The sequence below is a fragment of the Sinocyclocheilus anshuiensis genome, unplaced genomic scaffold (genome assembly GCF_001515605.1).
Source record: "Sinocyclocheilus anshuiensis isolate Anshui unplaced genomic scaffold, SAMN03320099.WGS_v1.1 scaffold286, whole genome shotgun sequence".
Taxonomy (NCBI): Eukaryota; Metazoa; Chordata; class Actinopteri; order Cypriniformes; family Cyprinidae; genus Sinocyclocheilus; species Sinocyclocheilus anshuiensis.
Window position 1 is genome coordinate 234,020 of NW_015544135.1, and position 26,113 is coordinate 260,132.

The 26,113-nt window shown below is 36.6% G+C and overlaps 3 protein-coding genes across 4 annotated transcripts in view; all 3 read right to left on the reverse strand.

The window, feature by feature from the left end:
* carmil2 (capping protein regulator and myosin 1 linker 2) overlaps positions 1-11,586 on the reverse strand; it is a 51,656-nt gene extending 40,070 nt beyond the window's left edge. The window contains 16 exon segments of the mRNA XM_016494650.1: positions 434-538; positions 622-698; positions 898-975; positions 2,067-2,176; positions 3,288-3,374; positions 3,467-3,561; positions 3,657-3,745; positions 4,223-4,298; positions 4,939-5,012; positions 5,101-5,171; positions 5,267-5,364; positions 6,786-6,907; positions 7,833-7,892; positions 9,991-10,041; positions 11,212-11,306; positions 11,511-11,586. Of these exon segments, the coding sequence (XP_016350136.1) occupies positions 434-538; positions 622-698; positions 898-975; positions 2,067-2,176; positions 3,288-3,374; positions 3,467-3,561; positions 3,657-3,745; positions 4,223-4,298; positions 4,939-5,012; positions 5,101-5,171; positions 5,267-5,364; positions 6,786-6,907; positions 7,833-7,892; positions 9,991-10,041; positions 11,212-11,306; positions 11,511-11,547 (1,325 nt within the window). The 5' untranslated portion in view covers positions 11,548-11,586.
* Positions 11,587-14,268: 2,682 nt separating this feature from the next.
* Positions 14,269-22,596, reverse strand: ctcf (CCCTC-binding factor (zinc finger protein)). Of its 2 annotated transcripts, none has more exons than XM_016494649.1 (13): positions 22,422-22,596; positions 17,456-17,791; positions 17,231-17,416; positions 16,804-17,143; positions 16,518-16,688; positions 16,299-16,432; positions 16,095-16,215; positions 15,838-15,987; positions 15,544-15,704; positions 15,255-15,437; positions 15,034-15,169; positions 14,609-14,815; positions 14,269-14,516 (listed from the first exon to the last, which is right to left on the reverse strand). In XM_016494649.1, exons 2-13 carry the CDS (start codon positions 17,780-17,782, stop codon positions 14,293-14,295), a joined length of 2,340 nt encoding a protein of 779 aa, XP_016350135.1. In that variant the 5' UTR covers positions 17,783-17,791; positions 22,422-22,596; the 3' UTR covers positions 14,269-14,292. The 2 variants fall into 2 exon arrangements, with proteins under 2 accessions (XP_016350135.1, XP_016350134.1); XM_016494648.1 differs by having other exon boundaries at positions 14,269-14,519.
* A 592-nt stretch (positions 22,597-23,188) lies between these two features.
* Positions 23,189-26,113, reverse strand: part of ripor1 (RHO family interacting cell polarization regulator 1) — a 42,098-nt gene continuing 39,173 nt past the window's right edge. Inside the window, exon 23 of the mRNA XM_016494631.1 lies at positions 23,189-24,583. Coding sequence (XP_016350117.1) covers positions 24,486-24,583 — 98 coding nt within the window. The 3' untranslated portion in view covers positions 23,189-24,485. The remainder of the gene's footprint in view (positions 24,584-26,113) is intronic.

Here is a 26,113-nt window from a genome sequence, read left to right on the forward strand (position 1 = left end):
TATATATTTTGAAAATATTTACATGTATATACATTTACATATTTATATTATTATATTATATATAAATATTTTTAATATATAAACATAACATATTTTTCTTAAATATATACACGCATGTGTTTGTATTTATATAAACATAAATATACACAGTACACACTCATATATTATGCAAACAAAAACTTTTATTTTGGATGCGATTAATCGCTTGACAGCACTAATTAAAATAGAAAAGAGCTATTTTTCATATTTTAATCATATTTTACAATATTAATGTTTTCAATATATTTTTTGAAAAAATCTTACTGACCCCAAATTTTTTAATGTTACGGTATACAAAACTCATTACAGATATTTAGGCCATAAGGCCATCACAGGAGATATACTCAAGCTTGTAACACACACATTTATGCTAAAATTGGCACAAACCCCATACCTGAGAGCTTCTGGAGGTAGTTTAGTTCCAGACAATCCCACGTATTTTAACACAGTGCTCTTGCTGAAGAAATCCCTCACACTGCGTGTGACCTCTCGTACTTTCCTAGCACAGCCACACAGATCAGTATGTACACGCAGCCTGTGTAGAGATGCTTTTAATCCATAATGTCACTTTTGATGGCTCACCTATGAGAAAAAATGTTCCTGGAGAGGTTGAGGTAGCTCAGAGAAGTGCAGCAGCCCGCAGACAGAGACACAAACAACTAGAGAGAGACAGAAATAGACAGAGAAAGGTCAAAGGTACTCTAGATACGTTTAGTGAAAAAAAAATCAAGCTGGTTTACGGCTAGCTTTGACATTGGATAAATAATTCATATATGACATATCCTAATATCCCTAATTGATTTTACACTACAAAATAAGCAATCAAACAAGTTGCAGAATATAACTGATGTGACTCACTGTATCTAGAGGGCAATCTGCATAGCTGAGGTCCAGGTGAGAAACTGCATTTGGAGCAGATAGGAACTTAAAGAGGCTCTAAAAAGAGACAGACAACCATGTTATTTCAAAGCCGCCCCAAGTGGCAACTCTATTTATTCTTTTTTGCTAGATTTTGCAATGCTGGTGATGAATAAAACCTATCAGACAGAAAGGCAGACATATGCAGCCATGCGAAACCAAAGACAAACTTTGAGCTAGTGCTGCATTGTCACTATTTGTTCGTAGATTTTTTTTTTTTTTTTTAATTCTGCTGATTTAAACATGTCACCGAAGTACTATTACGTTTTTTTTTCTTTTCAATTTTCCAATGAAAATAGTATTTTTTTTTTGTTATTTACAAAATTATTTTATTTAACAAAGGTGAATTCAATGGATCAAAAGTGGGAGTAAAGGCATTTATAATGTTACAAAAAAATTCTATATCAAATAAATACTGTTCTTTTAACTGTCTATTCATACTATTATATTATATATTATTTATATAAATAAATATAATATAATAATATAATAATTAATATTATTTATTTTTTTTATATATTGTTTTTTATTATATTCTATACATACTGGTAAAAAATGTATAGCCTGAATGCACTGTAAGTCGCTTTGGATAAAAGCATCTGCTAAATGCATAAATTATTATTATTATAAATTAATTATTAATTATTCATCAGAAAACCCTGAAAAAAATGTAGCATTGTTTCCACAAAAATATTAAGCAGCACAACTGTTTTCAACATTGATAATAATATGAAATGCATCAAAACAGCATATTAGATTGATTTCTAAAGGATCATAGGACAATGAAGACTGCAGCTGAAAATTCAGCGTTGCCATCACAGAAATAAATTACATTTTAAAATATTTTAAAACAGAAAATAGCTGTAAATGGTCACAATACAATTGTTTTTACTGTTTTTGTTGTTGTTTTTAATCAAATAAATGTAGCCTTGCTTGGTGAGCATTAAAGACTTCTTTCAAAAAAAAAATTTACATTTTGAATGGTAGATTATCTATTTAATATGTATAATATAAATAGTTATTTGGGTGGTGGGCCAGTGAAAATATTGGCAGGGCGAGCACAAATCTGAACTAAGGGCCTTTTATCATCCCAGCTCTTTCAAACTCACCACAGCCTCTTCTGTCGCCAGGCAGCCGATGTTTCCGCTCAGGTCTAGGTGGGTGAGAGTGTTGCAGAGAGACGTACTTTGATGAAGAACTTGAACCAAACAGCCCAGGCCTAGGGCAAAACGAAGAGCGAGAAAAAGTTGAAGACACCAACAGCATGGCAACCAAAGCTACACTGTCCTCAGAAAATGTATCTTGTTACTTTTGTAGGCATGAAACAGCATCTTGAAATGTGTAAAAGTGAATAAGAGATCAACGCAGCACCTTTCGGGGACATAGAGACCTTGGAGAGGTGCAGCTGACTGAGGCCACGAGGCAATTTGCCCAAACTCTGACTGAGAGCAATCACTCCTAAGTTGAAGAAAACAGAGAAATCACAATATCAGCATGTGCACACAGAAAAAAAAAGAATCTCAGATCAGAGAGAATATCTGCACCAGTACCTTTATCTTCAATAGCATTGAGAGAGAGATTGATGATATGAACAGCAGAGGCAGAACTGTCCCAAAAAGCGCTGGCCAACTTCACAGCAAAATCCCTGCATCGAGGATGCAAAGAGAATCAACTTACCTCAAAGACATTGGGTAAATGTGTTTAGCTTTTCATAAGCGCAAGGGCCTTGATGAAACTCACATTTTGAGTCCGCTGGCCTCCAGACTGACCTCCTCCAGAGCACAGGACCGGGCGATCATATAGAGGACCTGCTCCTGCACATCAGGGGTCTGAAAACAAAGACCAGAGGCTGATAAATGACGTACAATTCTCGTTTTTGGAGGCAAATGGACAACACATTAAGAATGACATGAATTATGATGTAGCTACTATGATCAAAAAAAAAAGAGGGTTACACTTTACTTGAAGGGGTGTGCATAAGACTGACATGACACCTTCATAATCATGACATGACACATGTCATGAATATGAAGGTTTTTTTATGCATGTTTATGACAACTGTCATTAAGTGTGCCTCTTCTGTCGCCAGGCAGCCGATGTTTCCGCTCAGGTCTAGGTGGGTGAGAGTGTTGCAGAGAGACGTACTTTGATGAAGAACTTGAACCAGACAGCCCAGGCCTAGGGCAAAACGAAGAGCGAGAAAAAGTTGAAGACGCCAACAGCATGGCAACCAAAGCTACACTGTCCTCAGAAAATGTATCTTGTTACTTTTGTAGGCATGAAACAGCATCTTGAAATGTGTAAAAGTGAATAAGAGATCAACGCAGCACCTTTCGGGGACATAGAGACCTTGGAGAGGTGCAGCTGACTGAGGCCACGAGGCAATTTGCCCAAACTCTGACTGAGAGCAATCACTCCTAAGTTGAAGAAAACAGAGAAATCACAATATCAGCATGTGCACACAGAAAAAAAAAGAATCTCAGATCAGAGAGAATATCTGCACCAGTACCTTTATCTTCAATAGCATTGAGAGAGAGATTGATGATATGAACAGCAGAGGCAGAACTGTCCCAAAAAGCGCTGGCCAACTTCACAGCAAAATCCCTGCATCGAGGATGCAAAGAGAATCAACTTACCTCAAAGACATTGGGTAAATGTGTTTAGCTTTTCATAAGCGCAAGGGCCTTGATGAAACTCACATTTTGAGTCCGCTGGCCTCCAGACTGACCTCCTCCAGAGCACAGGACCGGGCGATCATATAGAGGACCTGCTCCTGCACATCAGGGGTCTGAAAACAAAGACCAGAGGCTGATAAATGACGTACAATTCTCGTTTTTGGAGGCAAATGGACAACACATTAAGAATGACATGAATTATGATGTAGCTACTATGATCAAAAAAAAAAGAGGGTTACACTTTACTTGAAGGGGTGTGCATGCTGTGCAGCCACAAAGTATCGAAGAGGCTTGTTTGGTTGATTCAAATTGTCCTTGTTCTACCCATCCTTCAAACCATTCTCTCCATTTGAAATGAGTATACTATATCACACTGAGATCAAAGTCGCCCTTGAGCTTGTGTTGTCGTGGTGTTGTCATGCCTCATGGTCAGAACAACAATTTATTATTTGGCAAGTGGCCTATATCTGACCTTTCCACAGCCAGGAGCGAGAAGAGGTGGAGGTCTGACATGAGTGGATAAGCCAAGTCTAAACACAACCATTCATCTTATTCATGATTATTTGGCCCAGTATAGTATCTATACATACCAGTTTGAAGTCCTTGCTGCATATCTTGGTGAACCATTGGTTGAAGGACAAGGCACCCACTGCTAAAGCCAAGTCTCTGTTAAAATTTCAACAGATTATTAAGAAGAAATACCACAACACCAAAAGATATATTAACAGTGGCATTGATTTATATATTAAAAATACTTCCATTTAGAAGTTTGGGGTCAGTAATTTTTTTTTTTTAAGAAATTAATACTTTTTATCAGCAAGGAAACATTAAATTGATCAAAAGTGACAGAAAAGACTTTTGAACTTTCTATTCAAAGAATTTAAGTATCACAGTTTTCATAAAAATATTAAGCAGCACAGCTGTTGCCAACATAATATGATTATTAAATGATAATAATAAGAAATGTTTCTTAAGCACCAAATAAGCATATTAAAATGATTTCTGAAGGATCATGTGACAGGAAACAGTGATTTTAAATTGTAATAATATTTCATAATATTACTGTTTTTACTGTATTTTTATATTTTAAAAATCCAGCTTTGGTGAGAATAAAGTGTTTTTTTTTTTCCAAAATCTTACAGACCCTAAACTTTTTAATGGCAGTGTATTAATGTTTTATATACATATATTTAAATTATATAAATACATTTATATATGGTGTATATTATATAAATGTATATATAAAATGTCATTTTACATATTAAAAATTCATTTCTTATTTAGAGGTAAAAGTCATTGTATCTACCTGCTGTCTAAATGACTGAAGTCAATGAGGTTGAAAACCCGACAGTTCTGAACATGGTAAATGTTATCGACGTCCTAGAAACCACAGGAGCAACATGTTCTTAAAACCACCATCGCTTAACCTTTGACAATTTGATTCTTATTAGTAGTGATTACCACAGACCCACTGAACTTCCATACAGCAAGGGAACTCATTGAAGTCACATAAAGCTGCATAAGTGTCCGAAAAGCCTCCTGTGAAGGACCAAATCAAATGAAATCTAAATGTGACTGTTCCCTACAGCTGATCACACAAAACTGTTTTGGGAGTGACAACGTTATCATCTGACCACATGGTCCAACTGCTCCATTCACATGTTCTTCAACTCTAGAGGCAAGACTGCATAGCCACTCTTGGAGGTCAGGGGGAACTTTCTTCAGCAACTTCCTGAAAGGAAGAAAGAGATGGAGGGTGATAAAGGAAGTGTAGGATCAGTAAAACACATCAGCCAACACAAATTCTTTCTTTAGTTTTCCAGTCAGCGGTAGAATAACTTGATATACGCAATGAACATGCTGGCACTCTGTGGCATTAGATAATGGGTTCTAAAGGTCATATTTTTTCCATTTGTGGGCAGATAAATCTGTTAAGACTTTTGAGAAGAAGTGAGTCAAATCAGTGAAGACCTTATGGTTTAAGTCATTAGAGTTTATCACAAGGAATAATATGGACAAGTGAAACTATATCAAGATCATCCACTTTTCTACAATAATTGATAGGACCCAGATTTTACACTAGACATTCAATACATAAAATAGGCCTACATTATGGTCAGCACAAATGTGTATACAAGTGAACACGTATTTAATGAGTCTGGGTCATATTTATTTTATAGGAAGAATGAGTTGAAAAATGACCTCAACTGCCCTTTGTTTCTAATTACACGCTTACATTAATGTGTGGTCAAATTAATGTAATGTGAAATTACGCTGTGAAATTTTGCAGGCAAATTACAGTCATTTCAATAGGAATCCATGCGATTGGGAGTTTCAAGGGCGAAGAAGTTCCTCACGGAGATTTCACTCATCGTGCCGACCAACAGAAAGCTGTCATACATCTCTACACTATGGAAAATGGTTCTTTTTTGCCTGCAAATTTTTGCTAATGTGACCAAATATGTAAGCAATTTAAACAGAAAAAGAATCTAAAAATACTACAGGAAATATCTGCTAATTGGTTAAAAGTTATCTTAACTTCAAAAAAAATATTTTCATTTTGACTTTTTCTTAATGTAAACAGTATTGTACATTATTAAAATGTTTTATAAGTATCTTAATATTTACAGAGAAACATATTATATTTAACAGCCATGTAAATAAATATATATACATATATATATATATATATTTATAGGCAAAATGTATATTTTAAGCGTAAATTATAAATGTGTATAAATATTATTGTTATGAAATAATTATAAAAATATACAAAATATTCATTCAATTTAAGTTAAAAATGTATTGCATTATTTATGTTTAAACCCTTGTACAGTTTTGCTAACAGTCTTTGAGGATGAGTTCATTACACCTGCCCATGTTTGCATTTGTGCCAAAGTACTGTAGAGCTGAATTGGACACAATGCTTTTGATGTCAATAACAAAATTTGGATACGCCTATTTGTTTTGCTATCCTAACTACACCTGATTATTTGGTCAATGCATTTTAAACCAAAATGCACAACTGGATGAGACTATATTTATTTCCTTAAAAGCACTGAAATGGAAATCTAATGAACAAACAAATGCATGAAAAGTATTTGAAGTAACGCACGATGTTAGATCAGATGTGATTATTAACAGGTCACTCACCCGGGCGATGAATCCGGAAAAATCTTCTTGAGTGAGGCGGTGACATGGGTGACCACAGCTTCTAGATCTCGCACTGACATCAGGCTAAGAGAGTAGATCTGCCTGTCCGTCTCAATAACCACCTCACAAACACACATAAACAAAGAATGATGAGCGATTGCAAGTATGCATAAGAGAACTAACCGGCTGGCTGATTTGAAGAGGAACTTTCCTTTGAGACAAAACACTTCCGAACCCCCATTACATGCCTCCAACAGTTTGACATTTAAAGCAGTTAAAAACCACATGCTTTAAGCATGCAAAAAAGATCAGGGTTGAAAAATGACCTCAACTTCCCTGCATTTCAAACTATATGTTTACATTACACTATAAATATAGAAAAGTCATCTAAACTACTGCAGTAAAAATATTAATAGGTTAAATGTAGAGATCTTTATTACATTAATGACATGCAAGTGTATTATACTTTCCCAAATGTTTTTATAAATAAGAAGTATTATCTCATAATTTACAGAGAAACTTTTGCACTGTTGCAAAAGATTTTAAAATTTATATTCATCAAAGAATAATGAAAACTTAAGCAGCACAATTTTTTTTTACACTGATAATATTATGAAATTTTTGTGTTGCCATCGCATGAATACAATACATTTTAAAATATATTAAAACAGTTGAAAATTGCAACACTTATTACAGTTTTTACTGTATTTTTTATCAAATAAATACAGCCACGGTAAGCATAATAGACTTTCTTTAAAACAAACCCCAAATGGTTAAAATGCTTAATTATTAAAAAAAAAAAAAGTTTAATAAAGTTAAATAATGAATTGCATAATTTATGGTAAAGTATACTGATTATTCTATTACAACTGCTCATTTTTTTATCATAGTCGCATTTACATGTATTCATTCAAGAGACGTTTTTATTAAAAGCAACACATAAAACAAAACAAAATGTTACGGTGTAGATTAACAAGCAACATTAAATGTCCATTACTCTTAACCATCTATCATTATCGTAGCATGTTATAGCAGTAGATCTCTTACCTGCTCAATGCTGTCGATAGTGATGGCATAGATCTCTAGATAACTGAAGGAACTCTCCACCTGCAGCGAGAGACAGGACCACTGTAAACAGCACATATACTCTGACATGTATATGCAGCAAATAACACTGGAAATTAAGTGACTCAGAGTTAACACAGAAGAGAAGGTGGGGGTCTGGGAGGCTGGGTCATTCCCTGAAACTCAAACACAAGTTGAGCTTTGGAACACACATTTTTTTTCCACAGGAACTAGTACTGAGTCATACACTTTCAATCTCTAACTGCATATCATTACACAGTGTGGTACAGTCCATTCGCTCTTAGCCCTTATTTCACAAATCAAGAAATACATTCATCTTATAAAAAGAACATTGCCATTCAAACTTTTCTAAAACCTTCAGTCATGAAATCACATTAAGCAGTTTGTACTAATAACAGCAGTCATTAGCATGTTTTTTGAGCTGGAATATGAAACGAATATCACTAAGAGGACATATAAATTGTAATAGAGCTCTGCTAAGAAATATTCCCCCCTACAGCACTTTGAGTTAATAGTGGACATGACCCACTGACCCTCTGGCTTCTAACCTACTGCTTGTTTTATCAGCTGCATATTTTCATGACAGAGTCGATTCACTGTTCACGGTTACTTGCTGTTTTTTGGCTCTGTGACAATATCCTTATTTTAGCAGAATAGCAGAAGCATTTATTTCACATACATGTTATTCTGAATGTCACATTTAACATTATGATTTCTGAATATTGCATGGTATGTTGGTATTAAAACAAGTGCAATATGATCATGTAACATTACTTTTGAATTTTGAGTATTTAATTTAGGGCTCTCAAATCGATTAATCGCAATTAATCGCATACAAAATAAAAATTCGTGTTTACACAATGCACTGTATGTGTGTGTGCTGTGTATATTTATACACACACATACAGTACATGTATATATTTAAGAAATATTTACGTGTGTGTGTATACATATATATATATACAGTATAAGATTGATATTTTATATATATATTTCTTAAATATATACGTGTGTGTGTGTGTATATATATATATATATATACAGTATAAGATTCATATTTTATATATACATTTCTTAAATATATACGTTTGTGTGTGTGTGTGTATATGGTACATACAGTACATATACGGTATATAATGTAAACAAACTTTTATTTTGGATGCGATTAATTGCAATTAATCGATTTGACAGCCCTAATTTAATTTTGAAATACTCCATAAAATCAGCGTGTTCTAATGCACAATGGACTTTATTTATTATAACTTAATAATTTAATTATTATTAATTGAATCATTATTTTAATAATTCTTTATTTGCTTATTTTGTTTATATACTATATTCAATAAGCTTTACCCTACTTGTCATCATTTAGAACAATGAACCCACTGTATACTGACAAACATCTTTTTTCGAATTGTTTTCCTTCAAAAATGTGCTTGTGATATTTTTCTTTCTTTTCTTTACATTTTTATGTGTGACTTGAGTGTCCAGATGCGTTTTGGGGTCACTGCAATCTGAAATTATGCATCAGTTTAAAAAATAATAATCAAAAAAGTGCAAGATAGCGGTGTAGAAATCATTTGATAAGTGTGTGTGTGTGCCGCATTAAAGTATTGGTCTTTGATAACCACGTGTTTCCTCTCACAAAGTAGGCCAATCGACATAAAAATGGTAAAAGTATGTCACGTATTGCTCTGGCTAGGCTCAGATCTACAGGTGCATCTCAATAAATTAGAATGTCGTGGAAAAGTTAATTTATTTCAGTAATTCAACTCAAATTGTGAAACTCGTGTATTAAATAAATTCAATGCACACAGACTGAAGTAGTTTAAGTCTTTGGTTCTTTTAATTGTGATGATTTTGGCTCACATGTAACAAAAACCCACCAATTCACTATCTCAACAAATTAGAATACTTCATAAAATTTTTTGTGAATTGATGGCCTTCTGGAAAGTATGTTCATTTACTGTACATGTACTCAATACTTGGTAGGGGCTCCTTTTGCTTTAATTACTGCCTCAATTTGGCGTGGCATGGAGGTGTTTCCACGACATTCTAATTTATTGAGATGCACCTGTATGTGCTCTGATGCAGGACCGAATTATATAGTGTATCCCACCTTCACTGGTTGCTTGCTGTGGAACACATGAGCTCTCCATGGAGACATCACCTGTCAAAGAACAAAAACACAAGAGTACAGAACTGAATAAATGAGTCTAGTCCCATCTGCTGGTCAACACAAGGAGCTTGTAACAAAAGGCTAGCTACTTCCTCTCAGTTATACCCTCAAATCTGTTTTCATTTTTTGTGGCTTTTAGTCTCATGGCTCAGCAACCTGCCTGGAAACGTTGTTTTTGGTCTGCATTTTATAGCTATATATTTTGGCAAAACCACAAACGACAATATTCTGGCCTTTTCAGTGCTTTCTCTTTCACATCACACCACACAGAGAAAGCACGCAGTCCTTCAGTGATAAATGACGTTTGACATACGAACAATGCAGTGCTGACTGTGCAAGCAGAAGCTTGCTCTGATGCTCTGCAGTGCATGAGACATGCACACTTCATCAGCACATCTCTACACCAGCAGCAAACGCTGCTTATACTGTGTGGAGAAAGATAATCACCACAGTCAACAGTAAAATAATACAGTATTACAAGTAACAACAGGAAACAGAAACAAGATGCTTTTTGGATCATCTCAAATCATACTGGAGAACATGATCAAGTTTTACACAAACTTGTGGAGTTCATGCAGCTGCTTACATCAAAAGGGCTAGAAACATTTAATACAAACATTTTGAAATAAATTCTTTCCCTCATATTTGTTACAACACAATTCTTATAAAAAACACAATAATTAAACGTATTTTTTATTTATACATTTTTACATTTTTTATTTGTCACCCTTTAAAAATGTTAATTTTATATATACCTTTTTGGCAAATTAAATACTAAGAGTAATGTGTGTGTGTGTGTGTGTGTGTGTGTGTGTGTGTGTGTGTATAAAGAGTTCAGATGCAAAAGCCTCTAAGTGCCATTTGAAATTTTCTTCTAAAATTATAATTTTTCTCCTATGTTTATGTTCATTTATTTTACTTTAATGGCAATGAAAAGAACCTATTCATTGCCATTAAAGTGAAACTACTGAACCTACACATAGGAGCCTAATAAAAATACACATTTTAGAAGAAAATTTCAAATGGCACTTACAGGCTTTTGCATCTGAACTCTTCATATTCATATATATATACTAATATATGTGTGTGTGATAAAATTTTATTAAATTAATTTAATAAAAATTCTGAAAAAGAATTAACACAAATAAAAGGCTGACATACCAAAACTCTGCTCTCTGCTCGTCCCTTGTACTGGTTGAGCTGCACCAAACTCATGAACTGAACTCTCTGTGGCTTCAGATACTGAGTTATGCATTCTGGAAATCAAGCACATACAACCATTTATGCAGAACTGCACATCACATAACTTTAAAAGTAATCTTAGCACCGTACTGTAATGTAGAGATTGTATAGTCTGAAAGAGCTACAAACAATTGTCTCATAGAATAAACAAGCCTTATTGGTTATTATTTAGTCATATTTCAGTTGTGTGTTCTTAAAGTATTGTTTAAGCACCTTACCTTTGAGGCAAAATGGGACCTCTGTCTGCGCTGCCATAATGTCTGTGGCAACAGGGTGAAGACAGGCCAGCGCTGGCAGCTCTCATGTAAGTGTGTGACACTCTTGAACACACACACATCCTGCTGCTTTATGATTAATGCTTATGGGGGAAAACCACAGTTTGAGAGTACAGGTCTGAGACAGGATGTGACACCTGAACTGCATAAAGAGCATCCTATCACAGTTACTTCATAATGTGCAGTTTCACACATCACAGCAATCATTTCAACCCCAATGCAAGTATGTCAATGTTTGCAAATGAGGTTAATATAAGCTTCAGTCTGTGGTACACGTGAGAATGATAAAACTTATTGTCAAATCCCTGACCTATTTAAACAATAGAGGTTTTGGTGTCAGCTTTGCAGAGATGTATAGAAAGCAAATGTATTTATAACCCTTACTTTTTAATGCATTGTCCAGGTGGCTGAGGAAAATAAAAAGGGCTAAATTGACTTGTTTTTACTCAACATCTCCCTCTAGTGGAATATTGTTCACTTTGAAACTTTGGCAACCCTTTCTGACTAAAACTGTACCTATCTAGTGTCACTATTTGACATACTTTTTTCGCACTCTGCTGAAAAAAAAATCTAAAACTAGCCTAAGCTGGTTTTAGCTGGTCAGCAGGCTGGTTTTGGCCACTTCATTAGCTGGTGAGGCTGAGAGACGAGCTCAAACAACCATCAAAACTAAAATCAGACCTGGGAGATCGGCGTAAACCAGCCAACTGTTTTATTTTTAAAAAGCACTACCCAGTTGTAAGACTTTTTTTTTTCTTTAAAAATATTCTCTTCCTGCAGCATATATATATATAAAATATACAGGTGCATCTCAATAAATTAGAATGTCGTGGAAAAGTTCATTTATTTCAGTAATTCAACACGGTCTGTGATTCAAGTAGCATACAATTGTATTAAATTCCAGAAATAAAATGAAGAAAAACAGACATTAAATTAGGACAATATTTTTTTATTAGCTGTACAGCAATACATTCTCCACACCATCTTACATCATACGACCTCTATACCCTACCCAGCCATAATAAATGTCTTTATAAGGTTGGTTTTCTGACCAATGTAAAATTCACACAGTACAGCTAGGTTTAAAAAAAAAAATGCATTAACCTAGAATTTTAAGAGCTTAAAAAAAAGAAAGCAATTTAAATGCAATTACATGTTGGAGGAAAACTTAATTCTGAATCAGAAAAACAAATAATCAGAAATAAGGACATTGCTCTTTTGAACAAGTGACAAACTTTTTTACAAAATATCCTATCCAAGCTTCCCCTTCTAGAAACAGTTCGTATCAAAATAGCTTCCTTGAACACTCGTATTGAGCTTTTTAAATTAAATATGGTCTGAAAAAAAAAAAAAAAAAATATTGTAAACTAAGTCTCCTTTCAGAATCCCATGAAATTATTAACTCGGGTCACAGAGTTTAATATTAGGGATGGTTGTTGGGAACACGACCACATCGAAACAGATCCAAATGATTGGAGACCTGCACGTCGCTGTACCTGCCCAGTTCAGTCCCTTTTCCTCCTTTTACAAAAGCTAGAACAAAATCCGACATGGAAGCCTATTCGTCAGGTGGTACAATATTAGAGCCACTCTCTCAACGCCTTTAAGCAGTGGTAAAAAGATGAAGCAACCCCTCCCCATCAAGCGAGTTGAGCAGAACAAATGCAACGATTCAAGCTACAGAAGGACAGAAAGAAAGGGGTTATACAGCCTACATTATTCTTCAGGCTTTTATTTTTTTCCCCACAAGTAATTTGAAAGCCTTCAGTGGCATGTTTCCAAACAACTACTGTTAAAAGCCATTGCCCTAGCATTCAAGGTCATCAATTCACTAGAAAAAGATTAAAATGTTCATAATAAAACGGAAAATAAAAATTATTTACAAGCAAGACTAGCCAAGATGACCTTTTTGTGTACAACTTTATCAACCTCAGGTTTTTTTGTTTTGTTTTATATGGATGGATGTCATCGTCCCTGGCTTGATCAGATGGCTACATTTCTACGCTCTCTAACATTATCAACTGTGACCAGTGAAAGAGCACATGATGAACAGACAGCGAATAAATGTCATCATAAATGTCAAACATTGAAAGGGTTTTCTTAGACAGATGGAGTAAAGACACCCATTTCTACAGCAGTGACAGCAATTCTAGATATCAACGCTTGACCAGGCACAAAATGATCGTTTCTCAATATAGCCATGGTAATTGAAATGACAAGTAAAGATGGCAGGTTAGCTGGGCAAAGAAATCTCAATCTCTAGATGCGTGTATTATACCACAATGTCAGACACATTCCTGCTCTCGAAAGAAAGAAACTTGTGAGAAACTTCAGGACGTTCAGAATTTGGGGTTTATAGTCTTTAAGAAATTTGATGCAAGACAAGAGGACACAGCGCTGTATTAAAGGAGGTGAGGAAAGAGAAATGTGAGCATGTGTATGTGTGTATATATATATATATATTATATATATATAAAATGTATATAATACTGAAAATATCTATCTATCTATCTATCCATCTTTACATGTACATGAAAATAAGTCAATTTTAATAAGTCATATTTCAAAATTAATTAATATTCGTTATTAATTATTTTTGTATATTTTATTATTTTATTATATTTCTACAATATTGGTAAATTTATCGACTATATTGATAACAATATAATTTAAAAAATACTTATATATATATATAGTGTGATCCGCCTGTGCATGTATCCCCAGATCACCGGTCCATCATGCTAAGGATCATTTCAGGAGTAAGATCACCGTTAGGCGCAGCTTCAGGGACCGTTAGCTGCACTGTTTCTACACCAGCCTCGACAGCCTCCACTTCCTCCACCACTGGCTGGGCAGCTGCAGCTGCATCAGCACCCTCAGGCTCCTTCTTCACGATGATGTTCTCAATGGCCCCTGTGCTTTCATCTTCCACTTGGATAATGGCAGCAGCTGCTAGGAGAAGCAGAGAGAATAGTTTCGTTAAACCTAGGTAAAGGAGATTCTGAATGGTTTATCTTAATATGCAGCAGCGCATAAGTTACCTGTGGTGGTGTTGGCGACAGACTTGGTAGGAGAAGCCTTGGGTGCGTTCTTAGGGGGTCTGCCACGTTTCCTCTTGACGGGAGGTTCGGCTGGTGCAGGGATGGGAATGCTGGGTGGAGCCTGTTCCACATCCATCTGGTCATCATCAAGAAACTCCTCATCTTCATCTTCATCAATGTCATCAAGGTCAGGTTCTCCATGCTCATCTGAGATATTTAGGTCACAGCGTTACAATATTCATAAAACCATCATGATTTTTATTTAGCACTTTAAATCATATTCATTCCATTCTTAAAACCCACATTTATATTTAAAAAAAAAAGTCCAGATAATCAAGTTCTTATTGACAGATTTCATGAACGGATTTGTTGAACTACTAATACAACCACCAGCATAGTAGCGGAACTACAGCAAAGCTACTTACCGCTATCTTCATCATCATCCTTTCTAGAGCGCATCTTCCTCTTTCGGCCTCCACGGCCCCTTTTGGTTGGAGCTCCATTCTCTCCTTCAGCAGAATCCATACCAGTGCAGTTCTCTGTATGTCTGGCCATAGTATTCTGTTAAAAATACACGCCATTTGTTAAACGCTGTTTACCGTATAGGCACCCTGAAATACATCGAACTTATTTCAAAATACCGTACCCTGCGAGTGAAGGTCTTGCCACACTTGGTGCATACAAAGGATGTGGGTACAAAACTGGGGTCGTGATAGCGCCTAAAGTGCATGTCCAGCAGCTGTTTCTGTCTGAAAGTTTTCTCACATTGGCTGCAGGCATATGGCTTCTCCCCAGTATGTGTGCGCTTATGCATGACCATGTGACGCTCCTGTTAACAAGAACACAGAGTAAATGTGAAGCAGAGTTTCCTACACTGTGATTAATAATGCATATAAAAATTTAATTTGGAGAGAATTTTGCATGAGCGGTCTGACCTGACGGCATGCATAGTCACACTGATCACATTTAAAGCGTTTCTCATTTTTGTGGGACTTCTGATGCTGGATGAGAGCATAGCGCTCATGGAACACTGCATCACAGTAGCGGCACTTCCTGCCCTGCTCAATGTAGGAATGCTGCTTACGGAGATGCACACCTGCAAGGGACACAGCAATTGTGCAAACATCAATACACCAAGCATGTTCAAAGTTGTCATTGCTACTAAAAAGCACATAAGTAACCAGCAGCAACAACTACAAAACCGTAAATGCTTAACATCGCAGTTTTACCAAGATCGCTCTTGCGGGCAATAACGGTGTCGCAGTGGGGGCAGTGAAATTTCGCCACATTTTCTGTGTGCTTCTGCAGTATGTGCATCTTCATGGTACCACTCTGGGTAAAACGTGCATGACAGATATAGCACTCATAGGGCTTCTCTCCTGTAGAACAGGGAACAAAAAAAATCCCAAAATCATGTCAATTCTATTTATCCAACCGATTTAGCTGACAAGAACACAATCTGAGAAAAACGGTAAGTTCTGCTGACCTGAGTGGGTCCTCATGTGTCTCTTCAGCTTATAGGTATCTCTGCTAGCATAACTGCACAGACTACACTGGAACGGACGCTCTCCAGTGTGGGAGCGAATGTGGCTTTTCAGCTTGCTAACCTTCAAAGTTTCAAGGCTTAGGTCAATTTGGAAGCAACTTTCCATGCAGAAAAAATAAATCAACATGATACTCTCAGACCAACCTCTACACTGGCATAGTCACACATGGAGCACTTGAATGGTTTCTCGTGAGTGTGCTTGTAGCGTCGGTGGCGCACCAGCTCTCCACTGGTGACGAAGGCCATGTCACAGTCAGTGCACTTATGTGGTCTGGTACCTGTCAGAAAGAGAAAAAAAGGCAGTTTCAATTTCTAATTCACACAAGATAGCCTATCATTTCTAATGCACTCGAGATCACGTACCTGTGTGGGTGTTGAGGTGGTTCCTCAGCAACGTCACAGTCCTGAAGGCTCGTCCACAAAGATGGCACTTATGAGGCCTCTCATCCGTGTGGCTCTTCATGTGGCGGTCCAGATTGGAACGGCGCGGGCAAGTGTAACTGCACAGCTCACACTGGAATGTCTTCTTAACACCTGCACAAACACAGCGATTTAAACCCAACACAGATCTGATACTGACACTATAATGTGCAAGTGACAAGCAGACATGCAAGTGTCTGTTCAATCTGTGTTTATCACACGTTCTCACCTTTCTTCTTGATTTTGGTTGGTTTGGGTGGTTTCATGTTACCCACAACTTTCTCAGCATTGACTTCAGAGAGCAGTCCCTCCTGCTGCTCCTCCTCAAAGTCATACACCGACACATCCATGTCTTTATCGCCCTCCGTGTTGTAACGCAGCTTGCTTTTCTTAGTCTTCTTGGCCTTTTTAACAGGGGGTGTGTAGTCTGGATCTTTGGACCAGGCGGGGTCTTCATTTTGGGCTTCAACCATATCCTCCTCCTCCTGCTGTGGAGGCTGATCATCTTGGGCCTGGAGCTCATCTTGCTCCACAGTTTCCACTTCTCCATTTGCACCCACCTTGACCACCTGTAGATAATATAACATTTAGATTCACCAGAAAGTCACAGAGAATCGCATTTGAAATGTGTAGCCTGATCAAAAAATATGACCAACCTGGAAGCCCTCAGGCAATGGCAGGGTGTGACAGATGACCGGCTCCCCATCTTTAGGCATGGCAGTGGCATCCACTAGCGTCCCCTGCAGCGCTTCTACAGTGGCGGCAGTGACAGGCACAGCTGAAACAGGCACCTGCACCAGCTGCAGCTCTCCCAAGCCCAACTGCTGCTCCTCCATATTCACCTCCTGGAGGGTGATGATCTGCTGCTCCTCCATATTCACCACCTGGAGGGTGATGATCTGAGTGTCATCGACAGTGGTGACCGTGGCTTCATGGGCGGCACCAGCAACACCAACAGCAGCCTCCATGACTTCTGTCTTCATCTGGAGCAGGGCAGGGTCCAGGGCGTCCATCACCATCATCTCCACGCTGTTGACAGCCTCCACCACAGGCTCTCCTTCAACCTGGGCTTGCTCTAACCCAGCAACCTGCAGCAATTCAGCTCCCACTTCCTCATCTTCTCGTCGCCTTTGGTATGTCTTACATTCCTTGGCCTTGAAAGCATCCCCTGAATCTTCCACCACTGCCTCAGTCGGTCCCCCTTCCATGGGTAATACCTACACCGATAAAAAAGTTAGAATGCAGCACTAATTGTAGGATGCTAAAGTTTTCCTACCTGACTGCAATTTGGACTGTGTTTGTTTACTTGCACATACCGAGTAGTGATCGACCGATATTGATTTTTTTATAACCGATACCAACTATGTGTTTATGTGCCCGATAACCGATATGACTGCACATACACATTTTAAAAAGTGTTGAAAATTAGCGGTCTTTCATGTTAAATTTAATCTTTATATTACAACAATAAAAAACATTTTATTTATAAAAAGCATCAACAGCAACTAAACACTAATATTAACAATAAGCAAAATAAATGTAGAATGTCTAATGTTTTCAAATGGAGAACATAAATAAAGGACAGGAGTCATATCAACTTATAGTAGGTTTATAAGCTGTTTAATAGCTACAGAGTCAAGAATAATTCACTGGATAATGTTAATTCACTGAATAATATTCTCTGGAATATAACAAACAAAGCATCATATTTTATTGCATTTCTCAACTGGAATGTTATATCAGAATTATTAATAATGTTTTTGCTGACAGCGTGGTTTATCTATGCATTTACACAGAATTATGCTCAACTGCGATCGCTCGTGGAGATAATTAATTTCCATAGAGTTGTATTTAGATGTTTATTAGCGAAATAATGGTTATATAATAAATGTTAATACAATTTAGGGTGTTTTAAACAAGTGAATCTTGCTAAAAAGTTACATGCGGTGGCTGTGCTAGAGCTATTCCTGAGCATTAACTGCATCAACCCGTTGAGTGAACAGCAATATGAAAGCGGCTTCACGAGACTAATGATGAGCAAATACACAACAGAGAGAGAATTAAATTCAGCGCTTTTATTTCCAACATGCGCTCATTCATGGCTGCATATTTAATTCAGGCAAAGTTACATCTTTATTGGGACAGGACTTGACGGGTTATTTTACATGACTGCGTGAGTTGGTGTCTATTTCTTAGAGCCAAGCTGCATAAACTACATATCAGGCATGTAATGCATCTAATTTGTGCATAAATGGCTGTTATGTTAAATAAAGTTTACTAACTACAGCAAATCAAGTACCTGCACCATGCCGTTGTTGTTGTCTCGTCTCCCCTCAGATGCGTTGCAAAAGCGATCCTGCGCGCAATTCTCAAAACACCCACAAGATGGTGGCGTTTATCGGTGAATCCGATATTACAAAACCGAGATCCGACTATGGTAAAATGCTTAAATATCAGGAAAAATATCGGTAAATCGATATATCGGTCGATCTCTAATACTGAGACAGTCTGCCATCAACCTTACAAATGGTGAACAATAGAGTTGAGTCGGCATTACCATAGACATCCAAGACTTCGGTGTTTGTATAGCATACTGTGAGTTTACCTGTATCAAAAATGAATACTTCATCTCTCTACACCTGTGCCTTCACCACTTTCTGCCTCCGATGAACGAACTACCTGTCTCAACTTTGCTTCTTACTACCTAGCTCAACCTGTAGGGATGCAAACAAATCAAGTCATCAATGCCCAAAACAAAACAGACTTTTAATATACAGGTCATACTAGTCAAAGCTTGATTGACACCCATTTTTGGTTATTTTGTGTGCATATATATATATATATATATTTAAAAAAATCTATTTTTCGATATATCGTTTTTTAAAATGTGGTCGATTCAATATCGATTCTCAAAGGCCACGAATCGATTTTTTTTCAATATTTATTTCCGCAAACATTGAACATAATAAGATTTACGTTAATCTTATTACTAGTCTAATCCACTAGATGTCACCCCCTTATTTGCCTTGCGCGATGTTACAACGGAGAGTCCGTCATTCATTCATTGCTTAAAATGGCAGATTCAGGTTAGGCTTGCCGCGATAGACGGTGCTAACGGTGTTAAGCCGCAACACCGGTTACGTCACTTGCCCACCGCGGCACCGACCCCCACCGTCGTTTTGATTTTTTATAGTAATAAAAATCATTTAGTTCAGTAAAAGAACAGACTGAACTGGCTGCTCAATGCAGCGTGCCGAACGACAGCATCACAGATCAGACTTCATTTCTCCAGTGAGGAGAGCGAGTTGAGCTGACTGACAAGAAGAGTGAGGTGAGACAGGCAAGACGATCGCGGATTATTTAGTTTCGAAACTAGATGCAAAAACGCCTGTTTGGCAATATTTTGGATTTTGAAAAGCCTGTTGACTTTTGCCGTTTATCTAAGGTGATTTTGGAAGTTTTTTTAAACATTAGTTTCTTATTTAATTGGTTCCACAGTGTTTGCTGATTTTTACTTTATTTAAACTTTGTGTCATTTATTTATTTTATTTGACATCAAGGTGTATTCCGTGCCTCCAAGCTGTCTTACTCGTTTTGCTAATAAACGTTCTACGTTTCTTATTTATTTGGTTATATATTATACATGTTTACTTAACCTATTTCCAGTTTTGGATATACATTTAAACTTTATGTAAGTTATTTGTTATTTTATATTAGGCATAGCCTGCCCTATAGCATGGTGTATTTGTATTTGTTTTGTTAATAAAAGTTATATGTTATATACGCTACAGTGATGTTTTGACGTTGTATTTTGTTGTTGCATTCAAGCAATTGATGCCAAACTGCCGCCAATTCAAAAGTGAAAGTAAAATGCGGACGGTGCTTTTAAGCTATTTAAAAGCGACGGAAAGCAAGGAAAAGAGAGACAATTCAAACGAACTAAAAACGAACAATTGCTTTACGCCGAATTGCCGCTATTTCAAAGTGAAAGTAAAATGCGCACGCCGCTTTTACAAGCTATTTAAAAGCGAAGTAAAGCTAGAAAAAGAGGGTATGCCCCCACGGTGATACCGGTATTACCGATGTTGTCACAAGTCGATTAACCGGTGGGGAAATTTCCTCACCGTAACAACCCTAATTCAGGTGCATTCCCGACGTCAACACCACCTTCACATAAAAAGGTATTGAAGCATTTTAGATTTCGCAAGCACGATGACAAAGATACTGTGGACAAGAACAAAGCTATATGCCAAACAATACTGTGGATATATATATATATATAAATGTTTACCTATACATAAGTAAAAAAAAATAAATAAATAAAAATAAAAAATACAGACTATACGGATGCTTCACATAAACACTGTACCTATACACAGCTAACCTACTGACAGATTTGACTATGAATATACTATATATAAATGTTTACCTATGCATAAATTAAAAAAAAATAATAATAAAAAAAAAAATAATATATGAAAATAAAATTATGGCAATACGTGGATTTATATTTATATATATATATATATATATATATATATATACACACACACACATATACATATATAAATATAAAGTGACTTATATCTGGTAGTTGCTTAACACTAACAATAAACCTCGGCAAACTTGCAAAACTTTAACGTGACTTTCATTATACCAAAACCACGTACTGAATGAACTCTTGATTCGGCGCCAGAAATGTCATCTGAACCGATTCATTTCTACTTCCTCATGATCGCGCGCATTTGGCCACCAACCCATTAAACCGACAAAACGGTGCAAATGTGTCCACTATCCTTACCTTTAACTTACACGTTTTAACACACCCTTATGATTTTCCACAGCAAGAGGGCATTCTGAGATGGTTAATCGTGTTTTTGTACCACTACCAGTCGGGTTGTAGAGGGAGCTCTCTACAGTTTTTATCCCTTCAGTCGTTTGTTGCTTGAGGTTGGTCTTTCAATAAGAGTGAGCGGTCGCACCGAGACCGACGACCGCGGCGATTCAGCGGTGTTTTCAGGCGATAAACAACGGGATTCTGGAAGTGCACGGCGGCGAGGCTCGGTCTTATCGAAAATGGCCATCGGTGTCATTTAGCAACATCTTCCTCGTTTGGTTTTAATCTGCGCAATACGCTAGCATCGGCGGCAGAACGAATGCTAAACCGCCAAAGAGGCATTTAATGTTTATATATTTACATTTAACCCTATCATTTTGGATTCCGGGAGTGAAAAAGACCAAAGAGCGAACACAGGCCGCAGCGATGGGACTTTATTATCGCCGAACCGGGTCAATGTTTCATCGACTCGGGTTTGAATTTAACTGCTCGAGGAGGGGCGCGAACACGGCGATAGGCGCGAGCTAAAATGTATTTTACGGCTTAAAATCGCACATATTCCGCTTAAAACCCCGCGAATTTGACGTTAGTGAATTTAGATGCTTGTTTTAAGCTGTTTGGGTGTGGCAAGACTGGAAATTGGTTAACTTTGAGAAGCATATTAGCTGGTTGGCTAAGTGCGCGTGCAGAAACGGCGGGTTTCTAAAGACAGGAAACAAAGAGAAGAAACAGAAAATGGACGCCTGGCCTAAAGATTGAATCAAACATCCTGTCGTTAAATAATGGCATCTTGGTGAAATGCTGTCTGATATAGTTTCAATAGTGCTTAATAACCGGGCTGAAGCCCGAACTTCTGGGTTATAAATGTTTTTTGCTAAATTTTCGATAACGATAGAGGGAGACAAACACCCGCCGCCAGCCGCCTGGACTGGGAGCCCCATCGTGACACCTAGAGGCCGATTAAAGCTCCTGCAAAACTCCCCCCTTTCGGAAAAGTCGTGCTGTTTTACCTGCGTTTGGTGATTTACTCTCGCGTTGAATTCGACAGAAAGCCCAGGGTTTGTTCTTCCTTCAGTACGAGACGGAGTACAATTGCGTCCTTCACCTCCGGCGGTTTTAATCCTCTCCCGCTTTTGCAGAGTAGGCTCCGCACAAAATGGCGGCCCTTAGCGGCTGTTGCGCATGCGCGTCACGCAGGGGGGCGGTGGCGTGGGGGAGGGCTGTAAACACAAGCAGTGTGCGGATTGGCCGTGTGGGGCGCTACTTTTGAATTACGGATGTGGGCTTTTCTTTTTCTTTTTTTTCTTTTAAGAAAAGTGTTGAGTAAAATGTTTACGTATAATATTATGTATATTATGTTAGCTGATCCTCTTATCACAATATTAGAAGATAATATGATAGTTTAACAGCCCAAATTAGAAATATAAGAGGGAATGGTAGTGTGAGAGCCTGTTTTATAATATGTGTGCGTTTTATATGTATTTGTGTGCGTGATTTTTTTTAAATCTTTTTTTTCCCTAAACTTTTTTTTTAATCTGTAGCCTAACATCAAAAACAAATCTTATGAAAAAAATATACTACTGAAACCGAGTCCTGTTATGTAATACTGTTTTTTTCCTTGATAATGACCATTTGAGCATGCATGCATTAATGTGGAAATGCTTCAGTTATGTAATTCCTTTATTTTCCAATTTTCTTTGTGACAAAGTACAAATAACAGGTGTCAAATTTGTTAAGAAGTCACCCAAATTTTAGTGTCCATAATTTAATAGTTTCCTTTACAGTTGATGTCAGCAATATCCTTGTCAGACAATATACATATTTAGAGTAAATAAAAAAAATCAAAAGTAAATCACTTCTTTAATGCTGCACAATCTGTAGATAATAATGAAAAATATATTTAAATCTGTTCTGCAGTTTGCAATCCTAAACCGCAGTCTCGAGTTTTAAATAAAGTCTATCTAATTCTCTTGCTCCCCATACTACTTTGAGGCACTTATACACTGAAGAGGCGTTCTTTGTCATTTAAGTCTGTAACAGATTGAACTAGAAAATAGTGTTATGTAAAAATGAACGAACCTTCTCTGGTTCCAACTCAGAACCTTTCTGTCTAGCAGCACTGGAGAAATGCTCTGAGTCAAACATGATCTATGGCCATTCTACAGATCACGAGCGTGGAACGGTTGTCGGAACCTCTTGCAAAAAGGCAATATTCACCACAGTTTACAGCTTTCACTCATAATGATGACATCTTCAAAAATGAATAAAAAATTAACAGCTTCACCACTTTTACAGCAGATATTACAATGCCAGTGGCTTAAACGTGAAGTGAACGGTGAATCAAATCAGATCTGTATTGGCTATTGAGCATTTAAACATTTAAACTAAATTACAACACAAAACATGTACACTTCCAATGGAATATAGATATATATTCTGTATCAATAAAGCATATGACAGTATGGAATGGCACTGTTACTATGGCAACAAGGTCCCTATGAAAGTTTGGGATTAATAAGGAAATACTTTCCAAGATCCCCATCCTACGTTTCGAGATGGAGACCCCCTCAGCCACCAACATACACTCTCCAATCATTATGTACACACACATAAACACTCTTAACAAAGTGGAAAATCAGATTCTCTATGTACTCTGCAGGTAGTCACTGCCTTGCACCAATAAAATGAAAACCACACTTTATCTCCCATCGCTTGTTTTGCTGATCAGGGTCCAGCTTCATTCCATGAATCATGAAGGCAACACCACTGGGCTGAATCTTAAGGCAGCAAAACATTCTTTATAAACCCATTCCCACTATGTATCTTACCTCATCACTTTACAGTAGTTCATCTTAGGCCATATCCAAAATATTAAGAGCATACAGGCTGACATACAAGACCTCTTGTCCAATGATTGTATAACATCGGTCCACGTCTTTGAGGACAATGCTGATTTGTGTCATTAAAACTGTTTGATAGCTTTTTTAATAGTGTGCATTTAAAGTTTGTAATTGGCATGATCATGACGGTGAGGATACTGAGACGCAAGTACAAGTATCGGTCAGTTGATTGTGTTAGAAAGCTGTACTGGCCATGCTGCCGGGCGCAAACAGCCGGGACATTCCATCTTGTGAGGACCCAAGGTGTCGATGGGCTATCTTGCCCTCCTCACCTGCAATTAAAACAAATGAAACACAAATAAGAGACATTGTCCTTCCCTCTAAAGTCTCAATACCTTTCGACCAATTCATTTTTATGCATTTAATTTAAAATAAATACTAAATGTAATCATGAATTACTATATTTTTCTTCTTCATTTTGGTTTGAAATTTTTTTTTTTTTACAGACTACAATTCTTTTTTTGACAGATTACATTTTTTTCAGCTGAAAATAAGTACAAAGTTGTACATTCATTATAAAAATCTCGCAAATTTCCCTGTCTATTACAGCCTGGAAATTCATTTTTAAATTCTCTGATCTTTGCAAGTTTTCCATGAACACAGTTGGAACACATTTGCAGTAGAGCTGCACGATTCTGGATAAATTGAGAATCACAATTTTTTTTGTCTCAAATAGAGATCACGATTCTCCCACGATTCTGAACTAAACAAAATAATGTGTGGCAAAATATGATTGCTGCAGTCTATTTAAAAGTGTTTAATTAATTTGAATGAAGCATTAAACATTGTAATATACACCACCAGTCAAAAGATATTTCTTTTGCATATCCGACAGTGTAACATTAAGCAGAAGTATCCTGTCTTCTGAGTAACATTGAGAATATCACGATATATTGTTGCAACATATATAATATATATATAGAATGTATGTGCGTGTGATTTTACATCTTTTTTCTCTAAACTTATTTTTAAAAATCTGTAGCCTATCAAAAACAAACCTTATGAAAATATCATGTAGGAACCTATACAGTCTATGGTAGGAACCCTGTTTTAAACAATAAACTATTGAAACCTAGTCTCTGTTATGTAATACTATTTTTTTCCTTGATAATGACTGTTTGAGCATGCATGTATTAAAGTGTAAATGCGTCAATTATGTAATTCCTTTATTTTCCAATTTTCTTAGTGACAAAGTACAAATAACAGGTATCAAATTTGTTAATAAATAAGTCACCCAAGTTTTAGTGTCCATAATTTTAATAGTTTCCTTTACAGTTGATGTCAGCAATATCCTTGTCAGACAATATACATATTTAGAGTAAATAAAAAAAATCAAAAGTAAATCACTTCTTTAATGCTGCACAATCTGTAGATAATAATGAAAAATATATTTAAATCTGTTCTGCAGTTTGCAATCCTAAACCACAGAGTGTTGAGTTTTAAATAAAGTCTATCTCATTCTCTTGCTCCCAATACTACTTTGAGGCACTTATACACTGAAGAGGCGTTCTATATGCTGACATGCTGTTCAAGAAACATTTTATTATTATTACTATTATTATTGTCAATATTTAAAACACTTGAGTACATTTTTTCAGGATTCTTTGATGAATAGAAAGATCAGCATTCATCTGAAATAAAAAGCTTTTGTAACATTATACACTCTACCATTCAAAAGCTTGGAGTCAGTTTTATTTTTGAGGGGGGGGGTTATATCAATTAATACTTTTATTTAGAAAAGATCCTTTAAATTTATCAAAAGTGATGATAAAGACATTTATAATGTTACAAAAGATTTCTAT

Excerpts from the sequence above, each read along its gene's own strand:
- ctcf (XM_016494648.1), bottom strand. The coding sequence starts at position 17,782 with ATGGAAGGGGGACCGACTGAGGCAGTGGTGGAAGATTCAGGGGATGCT. Across the intron at positions 16,689-16,803 it reads AACCAAAATCAAGAAGAAAG|GTGTTAAGAAGACATTCCAG; the intron begins GTGAGAACGTGT and ends GTGTTTGTGCAG. Across the intron at positions 15,438-15,543 it reads GTGACTATGCATGCCGTCAG|GAGCGTCACATGGTCATGCA; the intron begins GTCAGACCGCTC and ends TCTTGTTAACAG.